The sequence below is a fragment of the Molothrus aeneus genome, chromosome 2 (genome assembly GCF_037042795.1).
Source record: "Molothrus aeneus isolate 106 chromosome 2, BPBGC_Maene_1.0, whole genome shotgun sequence".
NCBI classification, from domain to species: Eukaryota; Metazoa; Chordata; class Aves; order Passeriformes; family Icteridae; genus Molothrus; species Molothrus aeneus.
Window position 1 is genome coordinate 46047407 of NC_089647.1, and position 25531 is coordinate 46072937.

Sequence of the window (25531 nt, forward strand, 5' to 3'; positions counted from 1 at the left end):
ACCAAGTGTCAGAGAACAAATATGAAAAAAAAAAAAAAGATTGTAAAAAGTCAACTACAGAGCTCAAACTGAAAAAGCTAAGGAAATGAGGTTTCAATTTATTTTTATTCTACTTTTAGACCTTTGACATGATGAGGGGATTTGTTTCTAAAAACATGAACAATTCTGACATAAATGCATTTAAGGGTTAAAGCTGTTACGGTCTCTGTGCTTGAGTTAAATTTAAGACATAGTGCTACATTCCATAATAAACCTATCCCACCTGCTTTTCCTGTTTGTTTTTCCATTTCTATTTTAACAAGTTGCAACCACAAATACAAACCCTCAGCAGAGCATTTACTTGCATTACTGCCTTAAAATAAACTTTCAGATTTTACTGTTCTCTGTGTGCATAGTTTCCATACAGAACATGAAGTAACATCATTAGTTCACTATTATAAATCTTCATAGCAGACCAAATTTGTTGACAGGCAGAAAACAAAAACATCCTGAAGAAGAGTTTGTGTGATCTTCTCTGGACTGTATGCTCAGGATCTTTAACAAACCTTGTGATAGCATGCCTGCATATTCTCACTTCCTAAAACCTAAGGAAAATCCCTGCTGTGCCCAGCTTTATGAATTACAATACTAACAAACATTCTGGGATTTACCAGGCTATTATTTTGTAGGTTAACAGAGCACATATTAATACTTTTTACATGATGCTTGAAGTCAACTGGAAAGTCAATGCAATCAGAGTTAATGTAATCAGAAACTCTCTGATTTCACTAAAAACAAGAGCAGTCTCCTCATGTTGTAATAAGAAACATTATGAATGTTGTATAGGTTATTTAATTAGAAGTTAAACATTTTTTTTTGTGTACACCATGTGCCTTTGGGTGGCGTTTGTTGTTGTTGTTGCTCTTGGGGGATTTTTTGCTTTGTTTTGGTTGGGTTTTTCTAGAAGCAGTGCACCATACTGCCCATTCCCTCCCACCAGAGCTTTGGACACCACAGCAAGAAATTTTGGCGTTTGAGGCAGCGCAGTATCCAACACAGAATGACAGTATCAGATACTCGCCAAGAAAAAAACCTCAGAAGGACTTGCAAAAATTGAGTGCAGAAGACTCCAGCAGGATAATAGCTATTCCCTAAGCTTATCTTACAAAACCACTGATACCCAGAGAAGAACTGGACAATTATTATAAGACAATCTGTTCCAAATCTCCTTTTTCCTGCCCTGCATTTCCCTGGAAAGGCTCACAAACTCACTGAAGTTACAGCAGGAGATAGAAAGGACAAAATTTTTTGCAAGCACTACACTCATGGTTCATTTTAAGCATACAGCCATCCATGGCCCATAAGGAAAGACACCTCAGGAAGAGAAGTCAGTGGCTTGTAGCATCAGGTAGGCCAGAAGGCATCTTTAGCTGAAGAGAGCCACTCAGCCCTGGATCTGTGACCTCTGATAGACATACCCCGATACAGCCAAAATCAGCCTTACATTCTGGCTGCCCACATTTCATGCCCTCTTGGCTGGAGCATGGTGCTAATCGTGCCATGATCATGGGTATGGCCTTCATATGGGCCATTCACTGTAGAGCTGGACTCAGTGGTCCTTCTGGGTCCCTTCCAACTCAGAATATTCAGTCTTTCAGCTTTCTTGAACAGCCGTTCCTCCATCTCAGAAGACCTAAAATGACCCTAACAAAACAAGCTCCTGCAATAAGAGATGTTAAACTTACACACTGGTTTAACTATAAACTAAGTCCAGCAGTTTAACTATAAGCTAAGTCAATCACACATACCATTTGCTTCTGTAGTTATCTAGAAAGTACTGCTAGCTACAGCAGCCTGAAGGGTTTTCCAAGTTAACTTCTTCCATCACCCTATAAAAAATTTCCAAACCACTAGTTCTGGTATAAATGAGGTTAAATAAATTACACAATCTGCTAACTCACTAGAGTGCACTGAAGTGCCAGCTCAATTTGTTTTACCAATCCACGAATTTACTTTTTACAGCTGCTGTTTTCCTTCCCATCCACAGATAATCTGAATCATCAGATGTAACAATTCCTTCACTGTGCTGAAAAAAGTGGTTTCAATCAAAATACCAGCCATATCCCCTTCCCCCAGTGTTAAGTGAAAATTATTCCAAGGAGAACTTAACAATTAAGCAAGGAATCCATTGCATAATCCCTATCAAGATAACACTGGCCAACCCTACTTCATGGGAAATTTTCCAATCTTCATTGCAACCTATAAGTTTCACCATGTTAAGTGAAATCTTTGACTTCAATCTGCCTGGCTGCTGTGCCAAAGAGATCTGTAAAGACTTCTGGCAGAAGCAAATTTACAGGAAAATAGGAATAACCAACATAAAAGCAAGAAAAACCAATGCTTAAACCAAAGCTGGCAAAACTATTATAACTATTTAAAGCAACACCCCTTGGGCAGAAGAGTCACTGAAAGTGCTTAGCACGATAAATAGCACATATGCAGGAGCTAACTTTGAAACCTGTCCTGGAACCTAGAAAGAAATACCACTTTCAGAACAGATCCTCACTTTTGCCAATCTTCCAAGTTTGGTACCAAACTTGACTAGGTCAGCAAACTACTTCAGCTTCCAAAAGCAAACAGGGAACTTCCAAAGACCTAGTTATAAGGAAGGGTGCAAGCATATAGCCACAAACCCTAGTGAAGATTACTTCATGTTTAGGGCAGTAGTCCAGCTACAGGACTTGTCACTTCCTCTGTTCCTTGTCTTTTGTGATTCCTATAACTGATCAGGCTTCAAACAGTTGGTTATTTAACTGCTTCCGTGTACTCTCATAATTTAGCTGGGGATGGAAATACCAATTCAAACACAATTGTTTTCCAGGTGCAATGTGTCACTTGCTTATACAAACTGATACAAAATCCATGGCCCATAAAATACTCAAAACATCAAGAGAATTGAAAATACTTAGTTACTAATATTGGAATATGTATGGTGTAATATAATCAACTCTAAAACAGCATGGACCTCCCCATTCAACTCACAAAAAATTTCAGAGAAGCATTTGCACACTTTCTCAACAATAAGGAAATTCTTAAGAGTAGCCACAAAACCACTCTGGCTTTCTTCTACTCTTAAAACCATATAACAATGCTAAAAAAAATAAAATCAAACTTGACAGCAGTATGGGCATTCATCTTGCTAGATGTGCAACAGATGAGGCAGTGCATGGGGAACAGAGCAGGCTGCATTCCTGAAAATACATCACCTGTAAGGTTCTTGTAAAACCAGAAATAGAAATATTAGCAGGGAGGTTGTTCTGTTTACTGAAAACAGCACTATGGACAGATGACCCTGAGAATTACACATTTCTGAAGCCAAATTTTAAGAGTTCATCCCTTCCCTAGCTTTACAGAAGAAGAGGATATAAGGACACTCTAGTTGAGAGCCAGGAAAACCCTTTAGAGCCAAAGACTAACTGTGAATACTTCACATTTAAAAAGAAATACTACCAACATTTCCCAGTTCAGAGGAAGTCTGAATACTTCTACAATACAGGATTCACTTCAAATTCAACCTGTACACACAAAACTATTTAGCAAATGGATCATGGAAGATCAGATCCCAGCTGCATACCTTCAATTTACTCTTTTAAGTAAGATCAAAACTAAGAGGAAAAACTAACAAACAGGCCCATCAAAAGCTGTTTGCTCAGTATTAGTGCAGTACTCAGCCTGCATCACATACTGGATTTAGATACATACAAGCACACAGTGTGTGACTACTCCAATATCACCTTACAGCCATTCTTAAAACATGTCAATCAAATGACTGTTACAGATCTGACACAGAAGTTTATCATTTAATAACACTGATAGTGGGGCCCTGGAAAATGTTAAAGATAGACTCTGAAAATGTTAGGCTTTGTGTTCTGCCAGATCACTGCATCTGCGTAAGCAGTATGATAAATGATATAATTGTTAGATGTGATGATTGTTTAGTAATTAAATATAATTACTGTATACTCATAAAAATAATCATGAGAAACTATGTTAGAAATTTAAGGGGGGGGCCATGAGAAGCCATGCTTGGCTGAAATCTATGTATACAATAGAACAATATAAGTTTAATAATAAACATGATAGTTATATCACGATAGAATATAAAAACATGTTCATCTCGAATGTATGGTCGGAGTCAGATTTGCGTTGAATACCCGACACCCAGAGCTCTTAATAAAAGCACCGACATATGATCATTTTTGTGATTATATGTTTCCAAACGCTAACAGCACCATGATTCTGCTTGATGAATATGATCTCCTACCACGCTAAGAAAAACATCATATGGAGGACCCAGAGAAATTAGATGGGTCAATCACTCAAATAATTTTCATAGCTTTGAATTTAACTTGAACCTGAAATTCCTTCAGTTAGCCAAGTAATTTAAAATGACTCAATACAAAGAGTCCTTAATCTGCATAGCAAGTCTCAGGTTATCACATATTCAAGACCAGATCTTGCATTCAGATATAAGATAAATAGATCATACCAGAATTCTTCTATCCAGGGGCAGCTGAAAGCCCCGATGAATTTGCCCATCAAGAGCTGTAGCAAGTGCTGTGGAGAATGATTCAAGGATGTTTCCCGTTCTGCAACAAACTTATTATGCAGGAACCAAGAAACTTATTAAATAGGAAAAAAAATACACCCTGAAGGAACATCTGTCCTGTCATCGGTACATTTATCTCCAAGCATGTTCTACATAGTTTAAAAAAAAAAAGAAACAAACTTCATCTGATCACAGAAAAATAATCTCCAGAAGTGTCAGTCAGATATACCATTTCAAACACATATGCTGCGAAAAGGGCTGCAGGTATTTCCAGTACCTGCAAGATCAGTTCAAGGTCATGGCAAGGAAGAACAAAGAGCTGACTATTCAAAGTGAAGTACTCAAGAAAACTTAGCACATCAGGTGGTTGCACACCAAACTTCAGGCTCTCAGTGAAGAAAATCAGCATCTTTAATGTGGAACATATATGAAGTCTCCCCAGCAACTCCAGAGCTGGAGAGGCTTTGGGGTGGGGGGAGAAGGAGGGAAGAATTAGGAGCAAAGAAAGGCTTCTGCCAAATTAAGAAGTAAAACCAATTTGTTCAAGACCTCACTAACTAGTCATCTCCCACCCTGCAGAATAAATAACATGGCAGTGCATGCTGCCAGAAGTGGAGATCCTGATATCTCAGCCTTTTGAAATAAAACCTTAAGTTTTCTGCAGCATTACTTCTTCCTCACATTAAAGAGAGAAATGCTGATTATAGCAGTGGCATCTTAAAAGTGCCACTCTTTACTGTAATCTTGACTAAAATACTGATTAACTAAAGAAAAAAAAAAATCAAGAAAAGTGACAAAAGTCTCAGCATTCTCAGACAAAAGAACTGGCATCCTAAGTAGTTATCCAGTGCAACACTGTTGCCCCAAAGGCACCATCTTGAAAGCCATGAGTCTTTTGCAATCCTCCTTTCAGTTCCACGAGGGCAAAGCTGGCAGCATAAGAAACAATTGTAGAAACAACTCCAGTCAAAAGGGCAATTCATCAAAGGTTCTTCAAATGCTATGGAAGACAATACCGCATTTGTTCAGTTTGACATTTTTTTATATTTCTAACTTTAGCAAGAAGCATGTGTATCCTGGGACAACACAACCCTGTTCTCTTCACACTCAGAACAGCATTAGGCTTATTACACAATTTTCATTTACTCCAGAACTGCTCTATGTAGGTGACTCTTTTTATTGCTTTCAATATATAGTAGATATTTGACCACAGAACAGTTTATGGTGCACATTAAGAAAGTTTATATCTCATACCACAGAAAGCTCAAAGAAGAAATGCTTGTTCTGGACCCTAAAACATCTGTACGATTACTAAAATCAACTGTACTCTGCCAAGAGGAAGCAGCCTGTTAGTTTTGCTAGTAAGCTAGAATGATTCAGTCTTTATATTATGATATTTTAGCTTTATTAAATTCATTCAAAAGAATGGACTTTTTCTCTTTGGAACATAATCCAGCTTTTCCTGGAAGCAAACAAAACAGAAGCCCACTCTTGAAGACACTCCTTCAGGAAGTTACTGATTCTGCCAAGTAATTTCTCAGAGGTAACAGCCCACTTCTCAACCTGATGGATTAACCTTCAGATCAAGGAGACACTACAACCTTCTGCTTTAGATCATGAAGATAGAGGATTCTCTGTTACACTGTCTGAACCACAGGCTTCTGTGTTGCTCTGTTTTAAGCTGTCAGTACATATCAATGCCCCCAAACAACTGAGGAGAATTCCAAGAAAATAACACTTGTAAGCAGACATACAAGTCAGTCTATAATTTATGCCCCACTGCCTCCAAAAAAGAGGGTATTTTCTCCTTATATGAAATCACTGGATGTTTTGGGTTGGAGGGACCTTAAAGATCATCTAGTTCCAACCCCATCCCTAGACTAGGTTGCACAGAGTTCCATCCAGCCTGGCTTTGAACACTTCCAGGCACGGGGCACCCGCAACTTCTCTGAGCAACCTGTTTCAGTGTCTCACCACCCTCAGAGTAAGGAATTTTTTCTTAACATGTAATCTAAACCTACTATTTTACAGCTCGAAGCCATTCCCCCTTATCCTGTCACTATATGTTCCTGTAAAAAGTCCCTCTCCAACTTTGTTTCAGGCTCCTCCCTTCAGGTACAGGAAGGCAATTAGGTCACCCCTAAGCCTTCAGGTAGAATGCTTTAAAGATTCAGATCTCTGCTACAGATACTGGCTTTTTCATATATTTATACCTCTATCTGTGTATGGGTTTTCTTTATATACACAAAGTGTAAATTATAAATTATCACTATTATTATTATTATTATTATTGACCACTTTGCTCAATATAAATAAAATTCAGCCATCCTGACTCAGTGAGATTAGAACTTTGCTGAGACAAAGAGCAGCCCCCAGTGCAGCCAGGACTACACTGAAGGAGTTCTACCACTGCTAGCAAGTAAGGAATCCATGTTTATTAATGGATAAAAGACTGAACACTAGTCACAATCAAATACAGATGAGATGACAGAGCTCATCTCTCCTCCAGACAAATGCTAAACATAAGCAATGCATAATATTGAGTAGATTGACTTGTACAAAACAGGACTGACTCAAGATGATTTTCTCATTATGCAGTTACCTTTCCAGCACAGACATATGTATGTGTCAAAACTACTGTTTACAATGACAAAATTATTTCATATTTTCAAGTCACATTACATGTGTAGTCTGGAAAAGAGAAAGTTTTGGTTTTATCCTTTGATGTAAGGTAACATCAATTTGTAAGACATCAAAATAAAGCTGGAAGGACAGAATTTCCCTCTCTAAAGACTAATAAAATTTAAATGGGGCTAGAGAAAACTATACCTTCAATTATTTGTACTCTTCCACTCTTAATTTCCTCTCCAAAATCCCCCTTTAAAAAAAGACCCCAACTGCTGTTAGCATCTGTGCAGTTAATAGCTCAGTGGAATGGTAGTGTAAGTAACAGAGGCCATACCGCTGTCAGAGTTCATAGCCAAAGTTATTTCTGCACTTCAGTAAAAGGAAACTGCTTTGAGAATAAAGCCAAACAGCAAACTCTAAGCTACTCAAGACAGTCCCAACATACAACAACCCAACCTGTCACATTAGTCTCCCTTTCAAGTGTTTGTGTACTATCAAATCTGTTTCTCAAGAAAGTTCCAGAGCCACTGATTAGGACAAGCAAGCTCCGTAATAAAAGTGACTTTTAAGAAGCAGATTGCTTTTAACCCATGTTGTTTGCTTAAAGCCCTGGTTTTGATTTAGAAACAATAGATGTATTGAGCAGAAATATGAGAGAACTCACAGTTCCTGAAATACCCTTTGAGATTTTAATTCCACACTGACAGCATGACAAGCATCAGAAGTTACTCATACTCCTTGGAATATGTATTTTTCCCTTTTACCCAGGGCTGACTAGGCAATAAAGCAACACACAAAGGGGTTTCCAGAAGGATCTGATATAAGCTGTACTCCCATGACCTTACGTATTCCCCAACAGCCTCTCAAAAATGAAGAACAAGTACATTCATCAATTGTTTCCATCCAACCAGGATCACTTTGACTCCTTAAAGAGTTAGGTCAGGCTTCCTGCCCTTTGGCAACTGCTCAGTGGTAAGCAGGGTGCAACAGTCCATCCTGGACACTTCATTGCTGGCTTCAGTCCCATCTGTGCCCTCTCAGGACTTCTAATGAAGCAGAGCCTAGAAAGCAGAAAGCAAGGCTGCATTCTCCTGCTTGGGTTGGCCCCTTTGGCAAGCTACTGGAAAGGGGTGCTCAAACCTGACCACGCTTCTGTTTAAGACAAAACCTGCCGTTTAAACCTAAAGTTTTAAAGCTTCTGTTTAAGTCAGCACCTAAATTGCCCCACAAGGGCAGATGAAGGATATGGAACACTGTGCAAGGAAACCACTACATGTGCCCTGAAGGACAAGGGCGTGGACACTCCCACACCTGGGAAACACAGACTGTCGGAGAAAGAAGCAGAGATCAAAAAGCTGGAACAGCAAGGATACAGGGAAACTGGATTTTCCCTTGTGTCCCAAAACTAAAAGTAAGAGCTCTATAACTCTGCATCCAAGCAGAGGACAGTAGCAGAACTAAAATCGCTAAACTTAGACCACAGGTTTTTAAATCCATAAATCACAGTGCTAAAATACAGGTACGTTATCAGGGAAAGGGAAAAACACTATTGGGTTACAAAGCAAGATGCTAGGAAACATTCAAGCTGGATCACAGAGATCTTCATTATCTGAACACTTCTAGATCTGTAGGATCAAATAGCTCTCATTTAACAACTGGAGAAAAGTAACAGAAGCGCTATCCAAAGTGCAAGCACTGGCACCACACATAAATTATGAAAACTAAAGAATTTAGTGTTTTAGTATCGGAATACCAGAAATCCAGATAGCTATGTATTTGTTCAGCTGATACATGACCCATAACCAAACTATCTACAAAGCATTAGATCATGAAATGAGAAAAGCATGACAAAACTATCAAAATGATTTTATGCCTGCCAGCCTGTTGAATCTACTTACTAGTTTTGCTCAAGTAAGATTTGTCATGATGTAAATTCTTCTGCTGCACTTTGATTACAAAATTAGTACTTCACAACAGTAACATCAGGTAAATGCCTCACAATTGTCCAGCTTGAACACTTTTGTCAGAGGAAGTCTGAAGATTATATTTGCTAATTGAACTCTACCAAGATCAATTCATGCTCAATGCTACTTACCTTCAAAACACCAAAAGGAACACAATCCTTCTGTCTTGCAATTTGAGCACAGCAGATTACAGTGACAAAAGGACAAAAATTGCTGCCCAGAGAGCTTGTGGAAACCCCATCCCCAGACATGTTCAATAAAGGCCAGGTTGGATGGGGCCCCGAGCAACCTGATCTAGGGAATGGAACCCCTGCCCATGGCAGAAGGGGTTGAAACTAGATCTTTAAGGTCCCTTCCAATTCACACCACTCTACAGTTATATGAAAAATAAAAAGGTCTGAAAAAGCAAATATAAATAAGCTTTCTTTGAACAATTAATTTTAACTTAACTGGCAGCAGATATGTGAGCAATGACAAACTAGATGCAGCACAGACCCAAATCCTCCCTCCTGCCCTCAGTTCCACCCTTGAAATGACACAGGGCAGGCTGTTCCTCCAGCCCATCCTTCACCACATGGCACATGAAGAGCCAGCAGCAGGATACAGCCTCCCCTCACCTCCTCAAGTATCTGGAGAAGTGGGACCTGGGTCAATGGACCAGCTCCCCACAGGCACTCCAGAAGTTGCCATACAACTGTCACTTTTTATACTGAATTTTACTTCAATTCTAAAGCCAAATTAATTTTTGCGCCTATCTTATAAAAAAGGTTTGTTCCTACACCACAGCTTCAACTACTCAGAAGAGACCAGGTTCAATGATAAAATGAAATGGCTGGAGGCTCCTAAAGAGCCTGAAGCCTATCTAGAGGGTTTTAAAAACAGGACTATAACGTGATACCAAGGAAACACGAAAACATGATAAAACGTGAAAAGCTAAGGGTTTATATGAGATGATGGTACATGGCATTGAGATCTTTCTAAATATCAGCCAACAGCCCAAGATTATTTTAGGCTACTTTTCTCCTGTAAGTAGCATTACCTTCTCAGCACAGGCTGTACCCTTATGGAAGGGTGATATACATGAACAAGCACACATCTCCTGACAGCAGCTTCAGAGAGGCACTGCTTGGTCATGCTCTGGCCTTGCATCACTCTTAGGTAGTGGTGGAAAAGGAAACAAGCAGGAACAAGGGCAGCTTTGCCACTGGCCTCCTTGAAGATCAAAGGACGCAAAAGCCGCCACTCAGCTGTTCCCTAGTCATTTTCTTAGCTAAGATTATTTGGAAAAAAAAAGTTTTGAGCATTTAAAGCACTTCCAAGCTGCACAGGAGTAGAAAAATGGCCTTTGCTAAACACAGTCCTATTTAATACTACACAAGGTGACATTAAAAGGCTACTTGCCCTTGCCATCACATCACAAGTTTAAGGCAGTTTCTTCACCAGCCATAGTTCAGACAGAACTGAAATTCCAGACACCCTGCAAATCTGAAAGATTACATGTGTTCAGTGGACAGTTTAGTGCCTTCATACTTTCAAAGCTCCACAGGAGACAACAATCCCAGGTAGAGCTTTTGAGAGAAATGGAGGAGAGATGTATTCACTTGGCTCAGTGACTGATGGGTTACATCCAAGGACAATCTCTAAGAACTGTCCTGATGCTGGACACTAAGGACAGCTTACAAGTAACTTCATACAACTGTTTTAATAATCTTGAAGTTCCAATATTGTATGTAATCTATGGGAGAGTTACCAAACAAAGAATTACTCATTGAAACAGTATTAATGTTATATCATCTTAAGGTCATGTAACAACTGGTTTTGGCAATTTAGCACTTTAGATATAAAACAAATTCCATAAAAGCCCTCTCCCAGCCAAGGCAACAAATGCTTTACTTGGGGCAATGAATTCTAACAAGAATCAGAAATACCAAAAAGAAGTCGTTTTTCAGACTGTATACAAGACCCCTGAAACTGAGAGATGCTGAGCCCTATTTATCCCAGCCTCTCAAGTACCCAGATGCTGCATTCCTCCCAAAGCTTATTCCATTAGCTGACAAGATGCTCATGCTAACCTACTAAAAAAATTCTATACAAATACACTATTTCAAAAGATAGCACCATAAAGATTTTCAGAGCTCCAATGCCATTGCAGAGAAACACACAGTTAAGGTAACAATATTCACAACTCCCAGACCAAAATATTCATTCTTATATCCCACAGGCTACCTTTCTGACTATGTGAACTGAAATTCCACATGGGAAATAGGGATTTAGCCACAATGACTTTGGACATTGAAATCAGTTAGGGCAGAACACCATCTTTTGGAAGATGCTAAGAGAGTTGAACACAAAGGGTATATCTTTAAATAATATGTGGCAGTAATTATCCTGGGCTTGGCCAGTGGTCTTCTTTGTTACAAACACATCTGTATTTTGCTGCTCCAAGCTTCCTTCAGGCCCTAGTTAACCTTTGCTCATAAAGCAAGATATGTTCCTAAAATGCTTAATGGAAAAGAATATTGTAACCAGCCAACTGCACATGTGAACCCAAACTCGAGACAACTGAAATTGCATAACGAGGCAGCAGACATGGTCTTAAAACCACACTGGTCATTTTTACAGCAGACTGTATTCAATGTCATATAAGAATAAAAAAAACCCCACACCCACAAACTACCAACCAAACAAAAAAAAAAGAGAAAACCCCACATCAAACATTTCTCTTGCTAGTTTAGTCCATGTTATTTAGCCTGTTTAGTTCTTAAAATATGCAGTTTACTGTACTTCATATTAACATCAGGCTTCTGTTAAGCACACATATGTAACCAGCTTTGCTGCATTAAAAAAAACCAAAAAGCAAAACAAAACAAAAAACCAAAACACTCTGACAGCAATAATGACAGTGTGACAATTAATAGTCAAAACCCAAAACCCAAGAAACCAGGCAATTTAGCAGAGGCTTTCTGTGATGAAAACTAGAGGCTCTCCAGGACTTTATGTTCACTGATTTAGAGAATGCACAGCAGTTAGGGCAGTGGATAGGCAAGGTAACAAATTCCAAGTGCAGAGATAAAGGCAGTCTAAGTAGGAATGTTTTGTCTCCTACAAAATTAAAAGACGTACTAGAAGCATGCTTGGTCCTACATGACTATCATTGTTTTGAATAATATTTAATTTGAGAATTTCTTCCAGGTGACCACCACAAGAAGTTATACTGAAGATCTATGCTCGTGGGCGGTAGCTCTACTACACTCCTGTACAACATCTACAGCAACAACTTTTTATTGCCTTTGGCACAGCACATTAGCTCCCAGTATATTGACAAATAGCAATGATTCCTTATTGGCAAACATATTTTCTAACATCTTCTGCAAGAATTATCTCTCTGATTTGCAGATTTCCTTACTGAACTTTCATGTGGCTCCTGGATGCTGGACAAGCATGACTCAAATGATCTGTCACAAGATCTACTTTATTTGTAATCTCAAGTAACTAAATAATTTCCATTTCTTAAGAAGCGTCACATATTTCCCTCATACAAAAAAATCCTACTCAACAAACTAAACAACCTGCTGCTTTCTCTCCCTCCAAAACCATCACACTGGATTTCTCCACTGTCCCTACTCGACTTTTCAAAAATACTGTCTACCTGCATTAAAGGTTTCAATAAAATTGCAAATATCAGGTAGTCAACCACAGAGGAAAGTAAAGCTTCCTCCAGCTACTCTATACTTTTCCAGACTCCCAGAGGTAACTCATTTTATCCCTTCCCCTAGTAGGAGGCTTGCTTATTCCTTGCAGATTTAAAGGAACAAAAGATTAAAATTGACATGTATTTGTTGGCAATTGCCACTGTCAGGAACGACTGCATAGCAAAATGCATCTAGAGGCCACAGGGCGGCCCATACATAAACGGGTTGGTTTTGACTTGAAATTCTCTACAATGTATTAGAAACTAGGGCTGTAAACACCATTTCAGATACGTATCATTTACAATTCATCTCTACGTTAAAATTGACAAAGTTTTAATTTGGTTGATCCTAGTCCTTACAACTTAAATGTTCTATTCTCATATACAGTTGGTGCAGACATTTCCTAGACATCCACAGGCAGCTCAGGAAGCAAGAGTACCTCTGCTGCTGCACCACTCATGTCTTGCTGCTTCTAGTTCTAGAAAGAACTGGAAACAAATCTTACTTTTGTGGCATTAACTGTTGCCCAGCAAAGATATTGGTATCCACTCAACTGAGAAGCTGGACACAAGACCCAATTTGCTTTCATCGTGACAGCTTCTGGCATTTTTACTTTTTTTTAAAAGATCAAAATATAAAGAAAGCCCTAGGCAAGCTTCTCTTTTCTAGTCAAACAAACACCATTCCCTGAAGTGAACAGTAACTTTTCAAAGACCTCTTTTTCCTTGAGTTTTAAAAACACACTTAGTTTCCTATCAGTTTACTCAATAAATCTGAAGTTTTTTAAAAAGTTTATCTAATAAATATGATACCCACTTCAATTACTAAAAATAATTGTAGTAAGAAAACTCCACAAAATCATCAAGATTATGTTTCTTTTTTAAAATTAAACCACCATAGTAATTTCCCTAAAGATTTAGTTATACAATAGATTTCTTTTATTAATATTTACTAAACCTATTAACTCTGTCTATTCAACTGCAGATTTTGTCTCTCAAGCCCTGGACAGAACTAGAAATCCCTTGAGAACCTGACAGTAATAAAGCTACTATAGACAGACAAATTAAGTTTTAATAACTTGAAAAGAAAGCACAAGTTTTCAAAAAAGTCACCCAGTTCAGCTGTGAACCCATCCCCCTTTTCCTTACATTATGGGCAGGTAAGTTGTGAAATATTAATTCTATAATCCAGACAAATATTACTGTACCAGTCTAGATCTTACAAAGCCCCTTAACAATTAATTGGCTTTATTCATCCACATTTTCCCATAGTTCTACTAAACTCCATATCCAAAAGCACATGCTCTGCTGACTTTCCCCCCCCTGCACTCCAAGGACACAGAATTCTTGAAGCCAGACAACTTCAGTCACCATTAGCCAAGTAAAGGAGCCAGGTTATACCACAGAATTTGATACCTTTTCTTTTTACAAATAGCTGAATCTTCTTGTTTCATTGAATTCTATACTCTAGCTACAAGAATTTGAATTAGTAACAAACACCAAATTCCTCAACATTTCAAACCAGAGGGAAGATTCACTGTGGCTAGCTTGAAAATCTGAAGCACACGACAAGCATACATAGATACCACCAAAACTCAGCATGATGGAAGCTTCAAGAGGACATCTGAATCACCTCAGCTTGGACTGACACTCATTCCCAAAGCTCTCCAAGAAACCATTATATTCTACCACTTCAGCACTATGATTTTTAGGCCCAGTTAGAACATGCGTTATGATAACTCAGGATTTGGGAATTAGTGATAATTCAAGATAAGCAAATCAGTGTTGTCTTGAACACATGGAGAGGAGAGACTGCAAACACTACTTAAGATGTGTAGAGGGTAAGCTAATTAGAAATGCTTAGTAAATATGAAAGAGCAACACTAATCCTCTAATATCACTATGTCAGTTAAACAACCAGAGATAGCGAGAAAATGCACTTTGACACCTTCTCCCATTAAAAAAAAGGCTTACAGCATTGTGAAAAAGTTGCATAAACAGCTTAGAGATTTCCACAAGGTTCCTCTGATTAGTTCTACTCTATGCAGAAGGTTAAAAAGCAGAGGGAACACATACTTAGGTATTAAATTCATACAGCTGCAGAACTGCTTAATTCTAGCTTCTGACAGACCAATCAACTCAGAAATTCTGTGGGACATTTTCTAGCTTCAACCAGATGTAAAACATCTTTTTTCTCCTTAATTCCCCTGTGAAGGAAATGTATTCCTTTATGTGACTGATGAGAAGGCTTGGAGCAATCAAGCTCCAGTTGCAAGAATGATTCTCTATTATGAAAAAGGAAAGAATCTTAAAAAAATTGTTTAACAAAGTAGTAGTAAGTGAGTATTATGGGAACCACAGAAGTAAGATCACAGATATCTGTATCTCTCTGTTTGCCAAATACATGATCACGATATACCCTGTCACCCTGAAGAAGTTAGTTCTCTACTATCCTCATTAAGTTAACACTGCAGATTAATAAATCCTATTGCTTTAGGCTGGCTCCACACCAAGAAAGGAAGACTGCTTATTCTTAAAACCCCCAGACAAACTTGCATGAGCAAGGAACCCCTCCAATGGAAGCAGAAGATCAGATAGGAAAGTATCTTGAAGAAGAAAGGACTATTTAGTTCCTGCCCTTCAATACAAAAGACAAATCTGAATTCTTTCTACAGATGTGCAGTATTAACCATGTCAATCAAGAGGATTAGTATCCATAACTCATCTATACATCAGACACCAGCTTCATCTTTTTCCCCTAAAAACACACCATCATGCTTTAATACCAGAAAAACCCGCATTTCATGGGTAGTGTCTCATTAAAAAAAATTTGTTTAACACTTGATTACACATCCTTATGTTTCCATGGTCTCTTGTGCTTAACAGAAATAAGCACATGAGTATGCTGCAGAGAATCCCATCTTCAAAGCCAACAGATACTTCCTTCACCACCCATCTGAAGCCATGCTTCTATTGTTACACACACAACAGAAAATAAATCTGGATAATACTCTGATCATCTCTTGATATAAGCCCTCACATATGTGAAGATCATTAGCAATTTTAAGAGACATCGTGTTTGTTTCCAGTAATTTGCCTCTAACATATGAGAACTCTTACAAAGGAGACAGCAAATTTTAGCTGGAATTCAGGGAACACGCTCTTCCTTTCTATTTGTATGTAATATGATCTATTCTGTCCTATAGCATGGACAGGGCATTAGTCCACATCTGCTAAATACCAGCTGCCTAAAATTAGCTCTTGTCAGAAATGACCACTATTACAACTTAAAATATGAAAGGCAAAGTAACTTTGAAAACAGTGTGTTTGTGTTTTTTAAAGCATTCCCCAGCCTTCCCATCCCAGTTTCTAATTATAGAAAGAAGAGTTATTTAGTAACTTTTTCTTAGCACTCCTAAGGGTCCTTGCATTCCTTCAGGTCCAAGTACCCCCCACTTCATCCAAACCAACTATCACAGTGCCAGAAAACACTAACAGAAAAAACAGAGGCACAGATAAGCAAGAACAGCCATTAATGAATTCTTAAAAGTGAAAAGCAGGATGAAACAAAAATACCAGCCCAACTCATTCACCACTCATAGCTCAAACCTATTAGTATTACTTCCTGAAAAAGTGGTAATCTAATACTTAAGTTACATAGTCCTGTGTGTACTTAAACCTACAGGTCTAGGTAACACCTATATTCTTTCACTTATAATTCTACATAGTACATGCAAATCAAAGCAGCTTTTCACACACAGAGCTGTATATTTGCCACATCCATACAATTAACTTTCTATGCAGATTAGCAAATACCTGGAGTTATGAAAGATCCAATTTGTTCCTCAAAAACAAACAAATAAAACACTAAAATCCTTCTACCTAACATTTTTGAAGGCTTATCTGATTACTAGACTCTGTTCCTTATGTAACTACTTATTAGCTCGATGTGTATTTCTAGACTAAGAAAAACAGAAATTTGAGCAATAGTAAAAAGCTTTGCACAACAGAAAATGTATTCTATCCCTAGTTTTCCTAATTAGCTTCCTTTGCAAATCCCCAGTGGTAGACAGAAGAGCTGATTACAATTCCAGGCTGAGTGGAGACTGGAGTAACTTACTAGCCACAAGGCACTAGAGAACTGCTGCAGATGCCCCTCTGAAGGGAGCTGATCCCTGGCTCCAACTGAGTTTGCTCACATTGACCAGTTTTCCAGAATATTAACTTTGTCTGAATGCACGTGGGCAGGTGATAGCAGGGGAGATAAAAGCCCCAGCTTCCTCTCTAGTGCAACACACAAGATGTAACCATCAAAGCATCTACATGGCATTAGCAGTACCAGGCTTGTTCTTGTCTTCCCAGCAGTACCTGCATACCTTATTATCTTTTATATGTATGTTATCTTTTATGTGTATGCTGAAGCATACACAATACCAATGCTTTGGAGCATCTGGAGTTTTAGGTAACTTTTGTTTTAGTCTGAAAAGCTGACAGTACCTTTAGCCCATTTTTGGGGAGTAATCAGCATGACATGACTGACGAGGTATAGACATTCCTTCTTCTGCAAGAGAATCAGGATCCCAAAAAGCAACACCTTCAAAATCTGTAATTGTGCTTGAGAGTTTGAAACACAGATTTACATAAAAAACTCACACAGTGCATATGCTGAGGAAAATTCTGTAGGTGAAGGTAACCCTTTCTGTGTAATTCATAATGCATGCAAATCTTTCTGAGAAGTTTAATACAGAGGACACTACTGGAACCATACTCTTTGCTCAAATACAAATGTGCTGATAAACAATTTACTTTTAATGGCCTTCTGCTCATGTTGCTCTCCCTTACACAGTCGGAATTCTCAATGGTTATTAGAAAAAGTTTTAGACAATAACCCAACAAAACCTGCAATTTCTAGCATATGGCTAAGTCCAGTGACCAGGTCAGAGCTTTACTTCTTAAGAGATCCATGATTCCCAGATAACATCAGATCTACAGGTGCATCAGTATTTAAATACAATGGATAATGATGCCTGTCAAAGATCTCCCTAATTTTTTTAACTCTTAAGAAGTGTGGGAAGGAAATGTGCCAATTAAGAACGAAGACCATGAAAGACATTGGATAAATCTAATATTCTCAAGGTTAACAGATCCTTCTAGAACCTTGTCAGCAATGTTACCCTACAGAATAGCTAAAATAAACTAACAACAAAATAAGCAAGTTTTCCAGGTCATCACTCTTCACTGCAAGAATATAAAACATAACCATATGTAAAGCTTCCCTGCAGATACTAAGACTATTTGGGAAGTCTAGACATTGACAACAGATGACAAATTCCACTGTGAAACTATGCTTGTTTTTTAAGAATACTACAAACACCATGGTGGCACAAACAGGTACATCCCAACAGGGAAACATGCAAAAGGTATACCTGAAGAAGTGGAAAAGCAAGGAGGGCCAGCTTCTGCTTACACTTTCAGGCATATCTTATCAAGACACACGAGCATTGAGGGTTCTTACACAGGAATATCCATTTGCTTTTACTCACACATCTGTGTATAACCCAGGACTGTCACTCCTAGCATATAAGCTCTGTAGAACACACTCACAACTCCCTTTACATCAACAGGATTGCATTACAGCAATAAGTACTATCCACAGCTTCAGAACTGGTTGCCTCCAATGTTGTCCCTCCACTACTGTTAAATACAATCCCATGTGATAAACAACTGATACAATTCCCACCTTTTCTTTTTACAGGATTAATGGGTAGGAACACACACAACATTTCTTGGCTGTAATATCCACTCTCTCATTAGATGTTTTTCTGCCAGGGCCTCTCTGGTCATCCAACCTCCCTTCTTCAGGTACCCTATTTACTGCTCCCACAACTCAAAATTCTCCTAGATGCCAATGAAAGAAATTTTTCCAGGTTAAGAGCTGCACAATAAGACTTTATGGTGTTCCAATTTAATTAAACAGAAACTGAGTCCAAGAATTACACTCAAAGGAAATCTCATGCTCAAAATATTCTCATTTCAAAAAGCTTTATTAGGAAAAGAAAAAACAAGTAAGTATATGTTGTACGCATGTGGTAAAGTCTATAAGGGATAGACATTTGCAGGTTATTATGCTAAGTTTCAAGAATTCAGCTGAATCAAGCTAGAGATTAGTCTTTCCTATTCCCAGGAGTTCCCTGAAGAGAACAGAAATGATTGATTTTTCCCCTGAAGTGCATGATTTAGAAAAAAACTTATCTCTGAAAACCAAGCAAAGACAGTTGTTCGATCACATCTCACCTACTGCTGCATGCCAAGGAGCAGAAGTGGGAGGGAAAAGTCACACAGGGACTGCACAAAGGGGGAAGTATATCAATATTTCAAAGCTCTAAGCTCAACTTGGATCCTGTAAAAACTCATTTTTAGTATTAATAGATTTCAAAGGTGGAATATATTAAATATAATGCTACAGAATTTCAGTGTGAGAATCTTCAATTTTAGGCTCAGTTGAACAGAAGTCAAAATTTCTGTTAGAGGTGCAACACAAAATAAATATTACTGTGGAGATCCCATACTGAAAAATTGGCAATAAAAGTACTTAAAGACACCTTAGAGTAAAACAACTAGAGGCAATTATTAACAAAACATAAGTTTTGTATTCAAATGTCTATAAAATCAAATTCTACATTAAAAATGGTAGTAAGAGTACTTTAGAGAAAACCCATAGACTTAATTTAGATGGAAAGCAAGATTAATACAAAGCATTTCTGATGTACCAGTTCAGAAGCTCCACAAGTTTGTACTCATGCTTTAGAAAAAATGTAGGTTATCTGAGCTAAAGTATCAGTCACCTTCAATATTCATGAGGTATCATATGATAACATTTTCTTCACTTGAAAGGCCAGCAACTACATAAGGGGTTTCTTTTCTCATCTGACATGCCATGGTTCTCCATTTCCTTTTTTTCTTCCATAGAACCACAGAAAAGTTAAGAGTTGAATAGACCTTAAAGATAATGTCACTTCAACCCCCCTGCCATGGGCAGGGACACCTTCCACTTGACGAGGTTGCTTAAAGCCCCATCCAGCCCAGTCCTGAACACCTCCAGGGATAGGGAGTCCACAGCCTCTCTGGGCAACCTGTTCCAGTGTCTCACCCCCCTCACAGCAAAGAATTCATTGCTAATATCTAATCTAAACCTGCCCTCTTGCACCTTAAGGCCACTCCCCCTTGTCCTATCACTACATGCCCTTGTAAACTCTCCCCCTCTAGCCTCCTTGTAGGTCTCCTTTGGTTACTCTGCAAGGTGCTATAAGGTCTCTCCAAATCCTTCTCTTCTCCAGGCTGAACAGCCCCAAATCTCTCAGCCTGTCTTCTTAGCCGAGGTGCTTCAGACCTCTGGTCAACTTAGGGGCACTACTCTGGACTCATTCCAAGAGGTCCACATGTTTCTTGCGTTGGGAGCACCAGAACTGAACACAGCACTCCAGGTCAGGTCTCATGAGAGCAGAGTAGAGGGGGGAAACTATCTCCCTCAACCTGCTAGCTGTGATGCTTTGGATGCAGCCCAGGATGCCTTTGGCTTTCTTAGCTGTGGGTGCATATTGCTGGGTCAAATGGAGCTTTTTGTCTGAACAGCCAGAAGTCTTTTTTCTCAGGGCTGCTCTCAATCCATTCTTCTCCCAGCCTGGATTTGTGCTTGAGACTGCCCCAACTGGCCCAAGCAAAGTTTAGCACTTTGCATTTGGCCTTGTTGAACTTCATGAAGTTCACACAGTCCCATCTCTCAAGCCTGTCCAGATCCCTCTGGATGGCATCTCTTCCTTCCAGTGTGCTGACTGCACCACAGACAGCTTGGTGTCCCAGGCAAACAAGCTGGGGGTGCAAGTTCATGCTCTGAAAGCTTCCATTAGTTTTTGTGTTTACCAACAGATTTCCAATACTGTCTATAGCTGGATTCTGTAACCAAAGTTTTCTACACACAAAGTTGTTGGAATCACATCAAGGCAACTGGAAAATAACACTTAGCTGGTGATAATTTTGGCACAGCAGTAATACCCTCTTCAACCAGATTTGCAGATATCCAGTAACTCCTCTGGTACTCCAAGGTTTTGCATTTCCCACCCAATCCCAACCTGCCAATTCTAAATGCAAATTTCAGATGCTGTGTGTTACAGCATCTGTATACTTTCCTACAAATATATACTGTATATACTATATATATATACTGTATATATATGTATATATACTGTATACTGTCCTACAAATATCTCTAATAGAAATCAGATATTGAAGTGATATCCAATACTGATATAGACATTGAAACACACAAAATGGAAAGATACCTCCTGGGAAGATTCACGTACAAATATATGATTTTTGTATTTAATTTTGGCATATAGATGCAGAGCATAGCAACCATTTGCAGAACATTTTTGATTTTACATCTCAAAAGCTACTGTACATAGACAAGCTCACAATGCAGGTGTGGTTAGAGCTGTTCCATGGAATAATGAAGACAGAAAAAAAACCAAAAAACAAGTTTTCTTCAAACATTACTCCTATATTTATACCTCAAAACTTAACTATATTCCTGATGGCATGCTGTAGATTTTTCCAGTTTGCAGCAGAACCAAACCCATTCACCTAAGAATTTGCTCATTCTGAGACTTCAGTTTGATTCGCACAGTTTGTGACTGAAGACCTCTGGAGTACACTTTACACAATACAGCTGTGTTTTGTCATGAGCTGTTTTCCTGCTACCCCTAAGGGTAAGCAAGAGAAACTTAATGTGAAAGCCTGACAACTTGCCATCTTGTTAGCAACACCTCCCTCTGTCAAGAATTACATCAGAATTTGCTTACTTACATCTAGTGAGTCTTCATTGACCAGGATGAGAGACATACTCTGTGAAATGAGTCTGCAAGAATACCCTGCAAGAGGGAAAAAAAAAACACAATAAAACACAAATACTTACTTTTTGGAAGGCTATTTAAGGTTCAAGTTCAGCCCTAAGATAAGCATTTATAAGGTCAAATGACAATTTATTTTTTGAGCAGGTACTCCTATCAGGCACTCTGCTGGAAACTTTGGTGTATAGGACACACTCCAACATGACAGATTTACTAGAATGGGCTGCATTCTATCTGCATTTTCAAATACATCACTTGAGATGTTTTAATTAAAGAAAACACTGTATGAACTGGATGCAGTAAATATAGCCTATAGCCCTACATCAATTTTTTTTTTTTTTAATGTCTACAAGAAGGCAGGTTTGCCTTAAGCACATTACAGGAACAGATCCGAATGCACAGTTGCATCTATGCCAGATGACTGGAAGTGCACACATGTTTTCAGTTGATGCTACTCAGTTTCCTTAGCCCACACAAAGCTTACTGAGCATTTTTTACTCCTGAGTGTTCAGTGTGGAAGGTTCTGAGCTCCTTCATCAAGAAGTATAGATCAATCATACTCACAGAGCCCCTACCAACTCCTATAGACACAAGGTAATGGACTACATTATTCTTAGTGTGGGACTGGGACATCAAAGAACGAGAGCACACAGAAGGCAATTCTGTACATTTCCCAGCACACCAAAATTAAAACAAAAACTCTCAAGACAGAAGAAAATCTCTTATTTTTATAAAAGTTTAATCATTTACAAAATAAACAGATTAATTCCACTCATATTAACAGCAAGAGACAAATGCAAACTTGCATCAGACTGACCCCACTACATTATCCTAAAAACTCATGCAAGTTCACTTGGGACTGGCATAGTGATGTCAGCTTCATAAAATAGCAGAGAATTAATTTATTTGAAGCACACACCTTTTATTGCTCATCTAAGCTACATGGGAAAAGGAAATTCAATACAAATATTTTTATTTCTATTTTTTTTACTAGAAATGAATTACAGCAGTTTAAAAATTGCTATCAAATAAAATGGAGTCTTGGGAAGTCTCTTACTTTTGTTAAATGGAGACTGGAGGGTATTGCAGTATAACAAAAATGTCCAAGTAAAGAACCACTGCAAGGCTGACAGATTCAAAAGCTGAACACCACAGTCACCATAAAAAGATGAAGTGCCTCTTTCCATATCTTACAACACCAAGAGAACAGCTGAGGCATGAATCGTCTCTGGGATTCTTGGCTCCTTAGAAAGGCCATACTGGGTCATCAATTGCAATGCAAATAATTTCCTCGGGCTACAGAGTTTTTATAATTGGGCTAGTTTTGTAGGTATAATCCAGGGTTAACATGTCTGCATGTGTGACTTCTGTAAAGAAAGTAAATCCCTCTCCTTCCTTTGAGGAAGACATGCTTGTATCATATACAGCAACTCTTAGGCAGCAGGTCGGATTACCTGCAGAAGTTCAGTCTCTCCTCCATTTTTTCAGCTGTGTGGACTATGAATATCAAGTACAGTCTTACTAATACGTGTTAACAAGCCTAGGTTTAATTTCTGCTTCAGAGAACAAAAGAGTACAACACTGAACTCACACCTGTTGGGAAAAGGTTGAAATATATTCTAATGATGTACAGCCTACAACATGAAAGCTTTGCAGACAAACTCTGATTCTGCCTGTGATCAAATCTTAGATGGTAGTAGAAAACCTCCAACAGTTACAGGAAAAACACTGACTTTTTTCTCAAGTCAGTTTGCCATTTTTAAAAGTTAGTTTCAAGCTAAAAAATGCTTCCTTATTTTTACTGAGAAAAAGAGAATATTACAAATTTAAGTACTTCCCTCCGTAACAAGGTTGTTCTTTCCCTAGGCTAAAGCAGTCTTGTGCAGGAGGCTGTTACAAATTCAGCATAACTAATTCAAAAGGATTTTCTAGTAACATTTGATTAGAACAGCAGCTGCAACAGTGACCTGTAATTTCTAAACCACTGCTCACTGCTTCACTTTAGCTCTTCCAAAATGAGCAAGATGCCATTCTAGAAGTCAAGCTGGAAGAAAAAAAATACTGTGGAAAACAGTTGCTCTGCTGTGCATCTAGGAAATCAGGGACTTAGAACATGTTATCCTGCAACTGAAACTATTTTGCATCACCATCACATCAAACAGAAAGATCAAGATTGGAATATGAGAATGTAAGTCAACCCTAACAAGAGTTTATAGGGGATCTATATATTATGTACAATTTCAGGACTAAGATGATATTAAAATCTAGCAAAGTAGCTGGCAACTGTAGGAGTCCAAGTAGTAACTTTAAAGTATTACTAGAAATGTCTAAAGTTTTATAATGGCTTTGTAATAGTTATTACTGGCAATAATAACATGGCAAGCAAAAATGGTCTTGAAGATAGGTATTTTTGTCAATGCTTCCGAGTAAAAGAAGATCAACTGCTGGTTCAAAGCCAGGTATAAAATGTCAACCCACATCTGTAAGTTGATATCTAGCTCTTTAATTTAAAAGTCTGACTAAAAGTCCATGAAGCAGATGAATCAGGTGCTTCTGGGACTTATTTTCCTTTAAGTGTCCTGGGAGAAAGATTACTTGAACTAGAGTTCAAGATCATAGCCCACAGGCACATTCATACTGCAGGCACATAGAATCCAGCATCTGATGGAAGAACGATTATCCTCTGTGTTTAGAGAGGGCACAAATGCCCTGTTCAAACTTTGCATAGTGATACAGGCAAGTGTGCTGGCATGGCTTGTCTCCTGAACTGAAACAAAGCACAGCTCACCAAGAAGTGTTCTTATCTGAGCTGGAATAACAGGGGTCTCATGGATGTACTGTTTGATGGGTAGGAAACCAGCTGGATGCCTGCATCCAGAGAGTTACAGTCAATGTTCCACACTCACATGAAAACCAGTAATGAGCAGTGGCCCTCAGACCAGTCCTGAGACTGGTCCTTTGCTATCTACACCAGGGACAGATGGGGATCAAGTACACCCTCAGCAAGCCTTGAGAGAACATGAAGCTGAATAGTGCACCTAAATAACACTGGAGAGAAGTGATGCCAGCCAGAGGGACTTCTATCTGCTTGAGGAGCAGGCCTGTGAGAATCTAATCAAGTTCCGCAGGGCCAAGTGCAAGGTCCTCCACCTGTATTGCAACAATCAAAAATATCCATCAGGACAGACTGAAAGCAGCCCTACTGAGAAGCACCTAAGTGATGAAAGGTTGAATGACTCCACCTGGAATATCGTATCCAGCCCTGGGGCCCCCAGCACAAGATAGATGTGAACCTGTTAGAGTGAGTACAAAAGAGGGCCACAAAAGCCATCAGAGGGCTGAACATCTCTCATCTGAAAACAGCCCGAGTGTTGGGACTGTTTAACTGGGAGAAAAGAAGGTTCTGGAGAGATCTTTCAATATACAAGGGGGAATTACAATAAAGAATGAGAAAGACTTTTTACCAAGGCCTGTAGTGACAGGTCAAGAGCAGTCATTTCAAACTGGAAGAAAGTAGGTTTAGACTGGACATAAGGAAGACATTTATTATGATGGGGGGTAACAAGACTGGAACGGGCTGCCCAGAGAAGTTACGGATGCTCCGTCCCTGGAATTGTTCAAGGCCAGGCTGGATGGAGCTTTAAGCAACCTGATTTATAAACAACGTCCCTGTCACGAAGGGAGCAGGAGGCCTGTATCTTCAAAAGGTCATTTTCAACCTCAAATCCAAACAACTGTAAGGCAGTGCTTGCAG

At 38.8% G+C, this 25531-nt stretch overlaps 1 protein-coding gene across 1 annotated transcript in view; it reads right to left on the reverse strand.

Annotated features, from left to right (window-relative positions):
- ATP8A2 (ATPase phospholipid transporting 8A2) overlaps positions 1–25531 on the reverse strand; it is a 319989-nt gene that overhangs the window by 199585 nt on the left and 94873 nt on the right. The window contains exon 24 of the mRNA XM_066544842.1: positions 21734–21798. Coding sequence (XP_066400939.1) covers positions 21734–21798 — 65 coding nt within the window. The remainder of the gene's footprint in view (positions 1–21733; positions 21799–25531) is intronic.